The sequence below is a fragment of the Chrysochloris asiatica genome, unplaced genomic scaffold (genome assembly GCF_000296735.1).
Source record: "Chrysochloris asiatica unplaced genomic scaffold, ChrAsi1.0 scaffold00023, whole genome shotgun sequence".
Taxonomy (NCBI): domain Eukaryota; kingdom Metazoa; phylum Chordata; class Mammalia; order Afrosoricida; family Chrysochloridae; genus Chrysochloris; species Chrysochloris asiatica.
Genome location: NW_006408541.1, coordinates 14468605 through 14482813, shown reverse-complemented (window position 1 = coordinate 14482813; position 14209 = coordinate 14468605). Strand labels below are relative to the sequence as shown.

Genomic DNA, 14209 nt, shown 5'->3' with positions numbered 1-14209 from the left:
GAACCCAGTCACCAAGGATGCAGGGAGGGGTTCTTCCCCACAGCAGGGTAACTGGCAGACTGGAAGAAGGGACTGGGGCTCTGTGGAGGGAGAGGGGGTACAGGGCATGGAACTGCATGTATTCATTCAACACTGACTAGGCCTATTCTGTGGGCCAGATACTCTGCCAGGTCCTAAAGGTATGGGACTAAGCAAGACTGTCCAGAGGAGGAGACAGACTATAAACCAAAATATTTATCTACAATGTGGTGCCGGGAGTGATAAGGGTCTTGAAGTGAAATTAAGCTGCTTAATAAGAATAGAATATGACAGCCAACCACCACCCTCCCACTGCTAGCAAGATGATACCAACTCATAGCAATGGTGGGGGGAGGTTATTTTAGAAAAGGGACCAGAGGAGCTGAGACTTGAATGAAGTAAGGACTGTTCTACCTAAGAGTAGGGGAAAGTGATCTAAGCCACAGCAGGTGCAAAGGCCCTGAGGCAGGCCCCAAGACCCTGGGAGGATAAGAAAGGAGCAGAGGGAGAGAGCACAGGAAAGGAAGCTAGAGAAGAGCCTGAGGAGGAGTCTGGGTTTTACCCTAAGAATGATGGGAACACTGGAGGGCTTTATAGTGGGAGAAATGGGAACCAGAGGAAACTGCAGCCCCCACAAGTACCATGGAGAGACACTGGGAGTGAGAGCAGACCACGGAGCCATCTTCCTGTTACTCACACCTCAGCTCCAGCTCTGAACACAGACATTCCCTGGAGCATCGAATATTGTGTTGTTGTTGAGTTGTTATTATGTGCCATCGAGTCGGTTCCAACTCAACAATCCTGTAATGGGTTTCTGAAGAGCAGCTGGTAGGTCTGAACTGCTGACCCTGTGGTTTTCCATCCAGTTCTGATCCTACAGTGCCACACCAGGAGTCCAATTCTTAACAACTCCTGTTGTTATTGTTGTTGTTATGTGCCATGGAGTCGGTTCCGACTCATAGCGACCCTATACAGGGTTTCTGAGGCTGTAAATCTTTATGAGAGCTGAAAGCCTTATCTTTCTTCTGTGGAACAGCTGGTGGTTTCAAACTGCTGACCGTGAGATTAGCAGCCTGACCCCGGTCCCAGGCTATAATCTCTACGCGAGCAGTTCACCAGGTCTTTCTTCCACAGAGCCGCTATGGTTGGCTAACTGACAAGCCTTCATTAGCCAGGAGCTTAACAACTGTACCACCAGGCTCCTGTGAAGACGGTGGCCTTAGCTGGTTAATCGACCTGGCCTTTTTGACAGTGTCTCCACCCACCATCTAGAATCCTTCATCCTCCTTGGTGCACAGAACCGAGCCTCCTCTGAGGCTCTACGCCCAAGGCCAGCCAGCTGCCAGGCCTGCAGGTGGGTCTGGGAAGAAGACCAGCAGCTCAGCTCTGCTCCTACCAGCAGGCGCTTGGCCAGGACGTTCTCCACCAGCTTGAAGTCGTTGCGAAGCTGTTTGTTCTTGTTGCTGGTTCCCTCCATCTCCTCATCAGCATGGAAGCGGAAATACTGGGATTCATCCTTGAACTCACTCTTCTCCAGCACTGCAGGTCCCAGACAAACAAGCACACAGTCAGGTCTGCAGGGGAACACTCCAGTATCATTTACCAACAGCCAGCCATGGGCCAGAACCGGCCCCGGGACAAGTTTGGTTTGGCCAGCATAGTGGTACATTAAAAATGGAATTGTGAGCCAACACTAACATATTAGGATAGCTCACATAAAAATCTGACTTTCTGACTTCTCTTGAAAAAATCTGAGCTTGCACCACCTGCTATAAAGACACACTACAAAGTCACAGTAGTAAAAAAACACTGTGGAACTGGAGCAGAAACCCACAGCTGGTGGGAGAGAGGAAACATCACATAGAAGAACCCATGTGTTTATGGGAATTTAATACATGAAAGATGGTGAGTGATTAGAGAGAGTTTTTCAGGGACGGTGCAAGAAAACTGGCTCACTTAGGGACAAAAAACAAAACCGCATCCCTACCTCACACCCTATACAACAGTAAAATCCTGATAGATCAAACACTAAAAGCTAGTAACACAGAATGTAGGTGAATGTCTTTTATTCTAGGACGGAGAAGGAGTCTATATATTTGTTGTTGTAAAGTGCCATTGAGTAGGTTCTAACTCATAGCAATCCTATATAGGGTTTCTGAGGAGCAGTTGGTGGATTTGAGCCGCTGGCCTTGCAGTTCAAACCAACCTTGTGATCCAGTGCATTGGCCTGCAGCACCACACCAGGACTCCAATAACACAAAATGTACGCAAGTATCTTTTGTCCTAGGATGTAAGAGGAAGTCTATATATATATAGATATATATACACATATATAAACATACGTATACATATATACACAAAGCTCATTTCTTAAAAAACAACACACTATAATAAAAATCAAGAACATCCACTGAACAACTACTCTGTAGGAATATTTGAAGATAAGTGTAGTATCTAAAACCAACAGAGAGTTAATATTTAGAACCTCCAAGAAATTCTAACAACTCTACCAGAAAAAGCTGAGAAACCCGCAGATAAATGGCAAAGGAGGTGAACATAGAATTAGTGGAATGGGAAGCCTAGACAGGCAGCAAGAATGTGAACAAGAACTCGGCTCATTGGTAATCAGGAAGGGACCCCAATGAAACACTTTACAGAAGCAACTGGCATACCATGGCCCCTCAGACCAAACCCAGGCCACTCCCTGTTTTTATGAATAAAGTTTGCTACAACACAGCCATGCTCTTTTTAACTGTGCCACAGGATGACCGCTCAACCTCAAGGTCGATTTGAACCACAAAGTCATAGGTTCAAACTCACCAGACACTCCTTGGAAACCCTATACATGCTTGCTATGAGTCGGAATGACTCGACGGCACTTAACAACAACAACAGTTGGTTTTGCACCCCTATGGTAGAATTGAAGAAATGTGACAGACAAAAGATTGACAAAGCACAAACCCCATTTTAGGACAAGCCAGGAAAAGGAATAAAAATAACCAGTTACAACCAATATGTGATCCTTGTGGCTTCCAATTTAACCAAACACCTACTAGTGCCAGGCACAGAATGAACACATGCCTACATTCGTTTATTCCATGGACAAGGAAGGATTTGCTATACCCATTTTACAGATGGGGAGACTGAGATCCAAAAAGGCTAAATAAAGTACCGAAGGTCACAGAGCCAGTAGGTGGCAGGACTTCCCTCATTCATGCTTCTCCTTTCACTACGCTGCTGCCTAGCCTAGGCTAGGCTGTTAAGACAGGAACAGGAATGAAAAAAACCATTATTCAAAGGAGGAAATCAAGGCTAGGTGAAGTAAAGCAGGTTGTCTGAAGTCAGTGGTCCTCTGAAAGAAGGAAACCCAGCTGCTTAAGATGTCCCATAATCCCTGCAAACAGGGCTTTTGACTGATCTGGTGACAATTAAAAAAGCAGGAAGCCTTTTTTTCTCTCTTCACCTCCCAGAACCTCACAAGCTTAACCGGGACTGTGGATCAATGCGCTAGACTGCAAAGTCGGTTTGAACTGCAAGGTTGGCAGTTCAAGCTCACCAGTCACTCCTCAGAAACTCTATGCAGGGTCACTATGGGTCAGAACTGACTTCACAACAGTTAGCAACAACAACTACCTGTTTGTCAGGCCACACCTATTCCTTCTTTGGGGAAAACAAATTGCTGCCTTCTTCAGAGATAGGTGTCAGACCCCTTGGAGCCACTGGCTTGGCTTCTTGCATAAACATGAAGTTAAGAGACTCAGGGGGAGGGGACCCATGCAGCATGTGGCTGCAATGTTTGGATGACACAGACAACATGGAATCCCATGAGTCTTAGCTCAGTCAGGTAAGGTCTGACCAATCACATCTTTGAGACATGCCTGCTGGCAGGCTTTGTAAGATGTGCCCAGATCCAAATCTGAATCCCTGTTTTGCAACTTCCTAACCTCAAGCACTTTAGCCTCTCTGAGCCTCAGTCTCCCCATCCACCAAAGGGGATAATAGCACACCAGCTTCCTGGGGTGGCATTGAGGAACCTCAGTCTCTCCATGGGTGCCTACCATGAGGGCATCTTAGGGCCCTCTGGGTGGGAGGGACCTAGAGACACAGTCCCGCCCTTCTCTGCCCTACCCTGTCTGGGTTTTTGCTGCAGCTACAACACTAGAATTTGGCCCTTTCCTGTTCTTGCCTATTTTTGAGTTTGTGGCAAGCAATGGGGTGCAGGGCCCACGCCCTGCAATTTCTACACACAAACCGCACCCCCCCCTCAAGGGCTGCCTGGGAGTCACCACCCCACTCGGCCAGCAGCCTTCCTGGAACAGCAGCTAGGGTGAACTCCTCATTACCATCACCCACAAATGAGAGGTTCTGCCCAGCTGCCTGGCGAGAGGGATGCCACAGGGAACACAGTGGCTTCTGGGAACAAGGGATGCTGGTGACAGAGATGATGAGGTCACTGTCGGCCGGTCCGGTCCTGCCCACTTCAGTTGGGGCATCCTAGCCCCACAGAACCACTAGTTGAGCTCAGAGGAGGAGAGAGTAGGAAGGCCTCAGTGGGACAGGCCTAGAACAAGGTCTGCCAGCTTGGCTGTAAAGTAAGGAAGTGGACCTAGTAACCTTTCAGTCTGTGGTGCATCTCCCTTACCCAGCAGGTTGAAACACTAGGGCCCACCATCTGGTTTTGTCAATGAAGTTTTATTGGCACACAACCATGCCCATGTGTTTAAGACCTTCAGCTGCCTCTGTGCTCTCATGGCAGAACTGAGGAGTTGCACAGAGCGTGTGACAAGAGTGGCTTACCTGCGGGGTTGTTGTGCTGAGGAGTCACTTCCGACTCATAGTGACCCCACAGCCTGCTGTTCACAATCCCCCAAAATCCCTTTTCCTCTCCTCCACCCTATGAGGTCACACCCAATTTGACTTCAAATCCAATCCGTGCTTTTCTAACCAAGCTTTCCCATTTAGGTCCCCATCAGTCACCTAAGTGGCCTCTCAGTGGATGCAGATGTGGAGGGTTCAGAATGAGATGCGGGAGCTGCCCAGCCCTGGTGGTCTAAAGAGTCACAGACCCCATCTCCAGCCCAGGGTCTCCTGCCAGCACATCGTGCAGCCTCTAGTGTGTCACTCACTGTCTCCAGGCCTCAGGTTCCCTTCCTGGGGCCCTGCAAGTTCTCCTGTAGTAAGATGGACCTCACAGGAAGGGGGACCCCTGGGAGGCTGAGAGAGGGTGGGGACAGTGTTAGGGAGAGTGCATTACCGTGGTGCATGAAGCCATTGTTGCATAGTCCCACGCCAAGTGCCACAGCCTCCTCCCGCGTCTGGCAGTCTCCCTGGAATGAATCAAGAAGGCTTTAGGCAGACCAACATCTGAAAAGCCCACAACCTAGGATGCAGGCGTCACAAGGACAGGGACTTTGTTTTGTTTACTGCAAGATCCCCAAACATGCTTGTGATTACCGCTAACAAATGCCAAACAAGAAAACTATTTCATCGTATTTGTGGTAAATGCTTCAAAGGAACAAATGGGATTTAAGAGTCAGACGCTGTTGGTTACCTAGCAACAATCATTGGGGTCTCACTGTTAAGAGACATAGCCTCTATCTAAAAACTACATATCCCAGATTCCATTGTAGCCACAGGTGGTAAGTCAGATATAAGCAAAAATTGTTGGTAGGGAGATCTGGCAAAACGCTCTTTGCTTGTGGTCCTTCCTTTCTCTTCCTTCTGCCTGGAACAAAGATTTGATAGCTGGAGTTGCTGCAGCCATCCTAGACCACTATGTGACCTGGGGGATGGAACATACATGATAAGAATGGCAGAGCTAAAAGGATGACAGAGGGAGGAATCAGGGCTGCCCTACTAATTCTGGACTGCTGGGCTTCTATCATGCAAGAGAAATATAAACACCTAATTTGTCTCAATGGAGCACTCCGGTAGAGCACTGGTTAAGAGCTCAGCTGATAAGTAAAAGGTTGGTAGTTCAAACCTAACCAGCAGCTCCTTGGTAGAAAGATCTGGTGATGAGCTCTCATAAAGATTACAGTCTAGAAAACACTATGCGACAGTTTTATCCTGTGACATGGGGTGACTATAGGTCAGCATCAGCTTGACACCACCCAACAAAACTGGGTTTCAATTGGGTCCCTAGAATTCAAATTTGATCCCTAACTGACCCAATTCCAATCAATGAGGCATCTGGGGACGCCTGCCAGAGATTTCTGGAAAATGCATTCCTCCCTGGTGACAAAAAAGCACCACCACCCTCCCTGCCTGCAGTAAAGTCATGAGGAAGTGAGGCTTGGGGCTGCGGCCGCCATCTTATAAACAAGATGGCTGACTCTGCTGAGGTACTAAGGTTGGCAGACAGACGGATGGAAGGGTCCTGAGTCCTCAAGGACACTGCTGAGCCTATAAACCAGCTCTACCCTTCTTAAAATGTGGCATGATTATCTGTTTAAGTCACTGTTTAGTTAGATTTTCTGTCCATGCAACTGAAAGCATTCCAAGCTGATACACATGAACCCCGAGGGTTCATGTTAGGTCTTCTGGTTAGAAACAACATCCAAGTAGAATTTTGAAGAATGATCAGTGTGGTAGGCTTCTGTTGGTTCTGACTTTGGGGCCAATTCTTCCGTGTTGGATGCAGTTCTTGTAGGACAGTCCATCAGCCCACCCACCACCCTCCCTGGACATAGGATCTAAGCTAAGCCAACGGGACACTTCCTGCCCCGGGAGCATGTCACTTCAGTGGAGGAACCCAAAGACAGAAAGGAATTGGTGCTGAGTCTCCCCAATGTCTGTGCTTTGAAGACATGCCCCCTTCACTGCTACTTGTGAGAAATCAGAAGTTGGGAGTTTCTGGAGCCTGCTGCCAGGTTCTGTGAGTGTCCCAAACCCTCCAATTAAGCCGTCTTTTTTTCCTTCTTAAATCACCCAGTGACTGTTGCTTGCAACCCAACTATATCAATACAGCCAGGCAACATGTGTGAGTGAGTTGTTGTTTGTCAGGCAAGGGGGTTGGGGCGCATCACAGGCAAAAGTGTAGGGTGGGGAGAGGCTCAGTTCACAGGAGAAACTAAGACAGGCCCAGCCAAGTGAGCTGGCGATCACAAGGACAAGACCCCGTATCTGAATCCCCAGGGACCAGAATAGGGTCCTGTCTGTTCTAGTCCTGTCTGTCTGCACATAAGGTCAAGTTGGCTCCTACTCATGGAGACCTTCCGGATAACGGATTGTTGCCCAGACCTAGGCATCTTCACAGTATCTCTGTTTTTATCATAGCTACTGTGTTCACTGAAGTCCTGGTGTGGCTCTGTGGGTTAATGCGCTAGACCGCAAAGTCAGTTTGAACTGCAAGGTTGGTGGTTCAAGCTCACCAGTCACTCCTTGGAAACCCTCTAGAGGGTCACTATGGGCCGAAACCGACTTGATGGCATTTAACAACTGTGTTCATTCGTCTCACGGAGGCTTCCCTGATGTTTCGCTGACCTTTTACTAAATACAGTGTTCTTCTCTTACACCTGGTCTTTCCTGGTGCCATATCCATTCGCACTTCTAAGGAACATTCTGGTGGTATTTCTTCTAAGACCGACTTGCTCATTTCTGTGGGAGTCCACGGTATATTCAGTGTCCTTCACTTGCAACGACACAGTTCAAACACATCCATTCTCCTTCAGTCTTCCTTACTCATAGTCCAGCTTTCACAGGTTGATGAGACAGCTGCAAAGACCAGCTGGGGTCAGGAGGTGCTCAGTCACCATTTCTTGATTGAATGAAAAAGCAGCAGCACAGACTAAATCCTCCAGGAGCTCTAGCCAGGTACATCCTAAAGGCCATAGGCCAGGACAGCCTCTCATTTCAAGGACTGAGGGGCCGGCAGTCCCGGAGTTGGGAAGGAATTTTCATGATAAAGAAAAGAATGCTATTTCAAAACTGCAGGGCTCACTCTGCCTTGGGCCTGGGGCAGCTGCTGGTCTGGGGTGTAGGGGGAACTCAGAGAAATCTCTCCTCAGACCTCAAACCAGTTGCTTAAGGACCAACACGTTTGGTGCCCTGCCTGGGGAGACAGCCATGAGGGGCACATCTGGTTCACCCCCAGCTGAGGAGCAGGCAAGGGGGTAGGCTCACTCTGCAGCCTGGGAGGCCCCAAAAGGTCTGGATCCCACCTGGCTTTCTGAGGCACTCACAACCCTGCCTGTTGCTTCAGTCTCACGCCCAAGAGCCCTGGGGGGACTTAGGGCGGGGACTCTCAGTTTTATTTGTCAGGACTGCTGCCAACCATGAAATATGGCCCTGGGCACACCAACACACCACTCCCACCAACTTTGAGGAACCACAAGTCACCGAGACATTTTCTCCCCACCTAAAGGAGGCCACACAGACACTGCCCAGGGACCCACGTGTTCTGGGCCGTTTCACCTGTCCTACTCGTCCCCACAGTCCAACCATACTGGCCTTCTGGCTTTCCCTGCCACACACATGTGACTCTATCTCAGGGCCTCGAACTCGCGCTTTCCTCCCTGGAATTTTGCCACAGCTTTCGCCCCTGTCATTTCCTCAGAGATGCCTTTCCCTTACTATCCAAAAACTACTTCTAACCCAGCACTATAGGATCAGCACTGGACTTCAAACCACAAGGTCGGCAGTTCAAACCTCAGAAACTCTATACAGGGTTGCTATGAGTTGGAAACGACTCGATGGCGCTTTAACAACAACAACCCCATCACACACACTCACACACACTTCAACAAACATCCATCCAGGCACACAATCTCATTACCCTGTGTAATACCATCTGAAGCTAACTCATACATTCAGTTGTTGTTGTTGTTGTTGTTGTTGTTGTTGTTGTTATGTGCCTTGGAGTCAGTTCGTACTCATAGTGACCCTACACAGGGTTTCCAAGGCTGTAAATCTTTACAGGAGCAGACCGCCTCATCTTTCTCCCATGGAACCGCTGGTAGTTTCGAACTGCTGACCTTGTGGCTTGCAGCCCGATTTGTAATCACTACGCTACCAGTTGAATATCTGTCTCCCCTATTACAGTGTCAGCTCCCTGAGGGCAGGGTGTCTTTGAAACACGGCATCTGGCACTTGGTCGGGCATAATAAATACTTGTTGAATGAATGAATGGTTGAAAGAAAATTGGATTTGGAAATTGATCCTGAACTTGGGTCCCTAAGGTGGGTTTTCTGTTCTCTCAGATGGGGAATAATCATTCCTACACCTCAGAGTTCTCCGAGGACCAGGTGAACCGCTCCCTGCATAACTCTGAACCTAGCACCTGGCTGTAACTCCTTCTCATCAGAAAACCACTCAGGGAGGGAAGTGGCAGAGACAAAGCAGAGTTCGGAGGTGGAACACCGCACATAAAGCCTCAGGTCCCTGGGCCCTACAATTCCAAGACCCCCATGGAAATGACCATGGAAACCTCTCACTTACCAACTGTGAACTGGGTATGCACCGGCTCTCCCAGTCTTAACAGTTGTTCTGAGAGGCCAACCGCTCTTAACAACCCCATAGACAGCGGAGCAATGGAGGCCCAGAGGGGCTCGGCAGCTTGTCCACAGCTACACTGTGAGAATGGAGGTTTGTGTTATGGATGGGAACAGGACTGAAGAGGAGGCTCTTGTCCCTGATTATCCTGGTTCCTGTGTGGTACCTCGAGCTACCCCCTACCCCACCTCCACCTGATCCCTTTCTGCCCAACTGAGAACCCTGCCACTGTCAGCAGCCGCCATCTATCTGCCTGGCTGTGCGGGCTCTGTAGGGTAGCACTTCGAGCAGGTTTCTGCCAAGCCAGCACCAAAAAGTGCGGATTTGTGCCCTCCCACACCTGGTTCCTTGGCCCATCCCTGGCTGTCTCCTGGCCCAGCTCACTGACCCCTGCCTTCCACGTGCCGGCTGCAGCATGGGGCTTCTGAAAGCGGGGCTGCTCAGCCACAAAAGAACTGAGCAAAACAGGCAGGGTGACTGGAAACCTGGGTCTGCCACTTGTTCACGGTGCCCTTGGGCAATTCCCTAACCCGGCTGAGTTTCATTCCTGGGCTGTATGTATTTTAGTCTCAGTTCTGACTTCTCCAAGGTGTTCTGCCACCCCAAGCGATGCCCCTGCTTAGACTCTAGACTACCCGTTATCAATATCCAAAACCAAACCCAACGCTGCCAAGTTGATTCCAACTCACGAGGGACCCTCTCCCCACGACCACTGAGTTAACTCCAACACATAACAACCCTCTATAGGGTTTCCAAGGCTGTACATCTTTACGGGAGCAGACAGTCTCATCGTTCTCCCTGGTGGGTTTGAACTGCCGACCTTATGACTAGCAGTGTAGTCCTTACCCTACAGCACCAACAGGACTCCTTATAGGGACTCTACTGGTGTTGATGTTAATATTAAGTGCCACTGAGTCAGTTCCAACCCACAGCGAGCCTGTATAAGGTTTCCAAGGAGCAGCTGGTGAACTTGAACCAATGATGTTGCGGTTCAAACCGACTCTGGAGTCCAATGCGTTAGCCCACAGCTCCTGCCCCACAGGCTTTCTAAAGCTGTAAACCTGGTAGCGTACTGGTTACAAATCAGGCTACAAACCGCAAGGTCAGCTGTTCAAAACTACCAGCTGCTCCACGGGAAAAAGATGAGCTTTCTGCTCCCATAAAGATTTACAGCCTTGGAAACCCTGTTCAAGGTTGCTATGGGTTAGAACTGACTCAACGGCACTTAACAACAACAACAAACCTTTTATAGGAACAGACTCCAACAGAGCAGCTGATGGGTGCAAACCATCCATCTTTTGGTTGGCAAGTGAGCACTTTAACAACTGCACCACCAGGCTTCTGTCATCAATGCTTGAAAGCCTCATCTGTCTCCTGAGAAACAGCTGGTAGTTTCGAACTGATGATCCTGAGGTTAACAGCCTGATTCGTAACCATGACGCTACCAGAGCTCTTTGTCATCAATGCAGAGGATTGCTATTACAATTATTAGTGGCTTTCAAGGCATAATACCATTCCTCTTCACACACACCATCTTACAGTGAGCACCACATGACTGTGTGCCCTGGGGCAAGCCACACGGCCTAAGCCTCAGTTTCCTCATCAGTAAAATGGAGCTAATGAAACAGGAAGACTAGAGAGCTGTCCTGGAAGTGATTGTGAAGTGAAATCAGGGAGTTTACACGGAGGTGCACAGGCTGGGAGCAGGGTAGCCACTGACTGAGAGGTCAGCAAGGAGACGCAGGGGCCTGCCCACTACCAAGTCAGGGCAAGGCCTACCAGGCTGGGATGGGGAGCAATGATGCTATTCTGTCTCCCACTTCCTGGGTGCCTTAGAAGACCCTGAGAGGTCACCACAGCCACCCACCCTGTGGCAGGCAGAAGAAACCAAGTCTGAGTATGGAAAACATGCCCGAGGCCCCAGAAACAGAAAGTGACCAAGCGTGTCCTGGGGGAAACACAGCTGCCCCTGTGGGAAGGGCCATGTTGAGGTAAAAAATGGCTCCGGGCACAAAGCAATGGCTGAAGTTACCTCAGGGTTGCTCTGAGGACTAAGCAAGGTAACACGTGCAGCAGATGAGAAATGACAACAGGACAGACAGAGCTACCTACTCCACCATGTGCTGGGAGTTAAGAGAACTCGGAATCTCTGGGCAGTGGGGAGGCAGCAGGGATTTGTGGGTACTTACAGAACCTACCTAAGGAACTCTGGTAGCGTAGTGGTTACGAATCGGGCTGCTAACCTCAAGGTCGGCAGTTCGAAACTAACAGCTGTTCTGTGAGAGAAAGATAAGGCTTTCTGCTCTCGTAAAGATTTGCAGCCTCGGAAACCCTGTGCAGGGTCACTATGAGTCGGAACCGACTCCATGGTACTTAACAACAACAACAACAAAGAGAATCTACCTGGGCAATGAGAGCTGCACGAAAGACCCTTGGGGATTTGTGAGACCTTTTCCTCCATAGTTAACAGAGAAAGACAATGTTCTTCAACAGTACCTGCTACCTGGCTTTGGCCATGGAGACTTGGAGATAACTGAGACTGTTGTCCCCTAGAACCACGAACCCCACAGACCTAGTTCTGTGAGAGAAAAATGTCTTAAGTTTCTTGTTGTTGTTATGTGCCGTGGAGTTGGTTCCGACTCATAGCGACCCTGCACAGGGTTTCCGAGACTGTGAATCTTTACAGGAGCAGAAAGCCTCATCTTTCTCCCACGGAACAGCTGGTAGTTTCGAAATGCTGACCTTGCAGTTTGTAGCCTGAAGCATTTTTAACTGACCCAGTCAACATTTGTTTCAAGTATAGAATGATCTAAAAGCTAAAAAGGAGAATGGCTCAAAGAAAAACTGCTCTCCTGAACTAAGAAATTACACGTTTTCTTGGTGGCTTTCCTGCTAAGGTACAAGGTAGGGGTCATCATTGACACCAAGCCTCCCTGTAATGAGTCTTCAAGGTCACATCCTAGGGACTCCACACCTTCTCTGACCCAGGCCCGAATGTCAGCTGTCTTTCCATCATTCCCACAGAAGTCATCCTCCTGTGTTAGCTCCAACCAGTTTCCCTGTGCTTACAGCCAGGCCGAGCCATGGGAGATCCACTAAAGTGGACTGGCACATTTTGTGGTCAGCTGCAACCTGTCCCGTCCCCCCCCCCACACACACACTCTCTCTGCCTCCATTGAAACAGGATGCTGGGGCAGGACCAATGGGGAATGACTGAGGCTACTCCGGCAGGCCTTGGACCAGCTCAGTGGTATCTCTGGAATTACTGGCCCAACATCAATTCCCAGTAAGAACCCACCCCTGGAAATCCCTTCTGCTAGGTCCTCTTCCTCCCAGATACCTCTAAATGTTAGAGCCCCTGGGTCAGTCTTGAATCTTCCCACCATCCTCCCTCCTCACAGAACCAGAGGGATCCTGTGAGAACCTCAGTCAGGCACCGTTGGTCCTCTGCTCATCCTACCAATGGCCCTGTGTGATTAACACTGCGCTGTTCGTACTCCACTACTAACCGAAAGGTCAGTAGTTCAAACTCATCCAGTGACCCAGTGGAAGACACCCAGCAATCTGCTTAGGAAAGATCACAGCCAAGGAGATCCTGTGGACACAGTTCTACTCCACAGCTCAGGGCTGCTAGGTGTAGACATCAAATGGACAGTGACGGGTTGTTTTGCTCCCCCCACCCCCCCCCCCGTTCTCCCACACACACACTCACCCCCCACCCACTCCTGTCACGCTGGCCTCCTCGACGCTTCCATTCACACCAAGCTCACTCCCACCTCAGTCTTTGAGCTGATGGAAGGCCCCATCCCAGATGTTCCCTGGCTCTCTCCCACCTCCTCATCTTCTAGCTGCTAATCCTAAAGTTCTCAGTGGCTAACTCTTCTTCCTAGTCTGTCTGAGCAGTGGATCTCCACTGAAACCTACCCCACCATGGGTGACCCTGCTGGTATGGAAAATGCCAGTGGCATAGTTTCAAGCATCCCCGTAACATGTAAGCCACCACAGTATGACAAACGGACAGAAAAGTCTAGCCTTCTACACTGCCTGAAATTGGGGACCACCTTGAACCCATTGCGGAAAGAGATGGAGACTTATAACAGAACAGTCGGTCATTACCTTTATTGAGCAATTACCTAAACACTTCAGCATTAACTCACAGGCTCCTCAAAACAACCTACAGAGGGAGGGGTTGTTTCCAGCTTTACTTGACCTGGGGTGGAGGGTGCAGCGGGTAGTCTGGGAACTGAGGCACAAAGAGGTTAAGCAACTTGCCCAAGGTCACTTGGCCACAAAGCAGCAAGGCTGGAATTTGAACCAGGTTTGTTGTTGTTTGTTAGCTGGCGCCTAGCTCCTGACTCACGGTGTGACCCCTTGCACAATGGAACAAAATGCTACACCATCCCCACGATTGGTTGTGGCTCACACTGGCATGATTCACAGGGTTTTCACTGGCTGATTTTCAGAAAGAGCTTGCCAGACCTTTCTGACTACTTCATCTCAGTCTGATAGCTCTGCTGACACCGCTCAGTATCACAGCAACAGACAGGTCTCCACTGACAGATGGGTGGTGGCTACACATGAGTTTGCTGGCCAGGAATCGAACCTGAGTCTTCCACTGGGAAGGCAAGAGTTTGAGCCTTGAACCCAGCTCTGCCCAGGTACAAATAAAGTACATGCTCTGGTCTGGTTTCATGTGATC

At 49.5% G+C, this 14209-nt stretch overlaps 1 protein-coding gene across 1 annotated transcript in view; it reads right to left on the bottom strand.

The window, feature by feature from the left end:
* Positions 1 to 14209, bottom strand: part of PREX1 (phosphatidylinositol-3,4,5-trisphosphate-dependent Rac exchange factor 1) — a 353334-nt gene that overhangs the window by 38277 nt on the left and 300848 nt on the right. The window contains exons 18-19 of the mRNA XM_006839328.1: positions 5273 to 5345; positions 1415 to 1557 (exon numbers count right to left, since the gene is read on the bottom strand). Coding sequence (XP_006839391.1) covers positions 1415 to 1557; positions 5273 to 5345 — 216 coding nt within the window. The remainder of the gene's footprint in view (positions 1 to 1414; positions 1558 to 5272; positions 5346 to 14209) is intronic.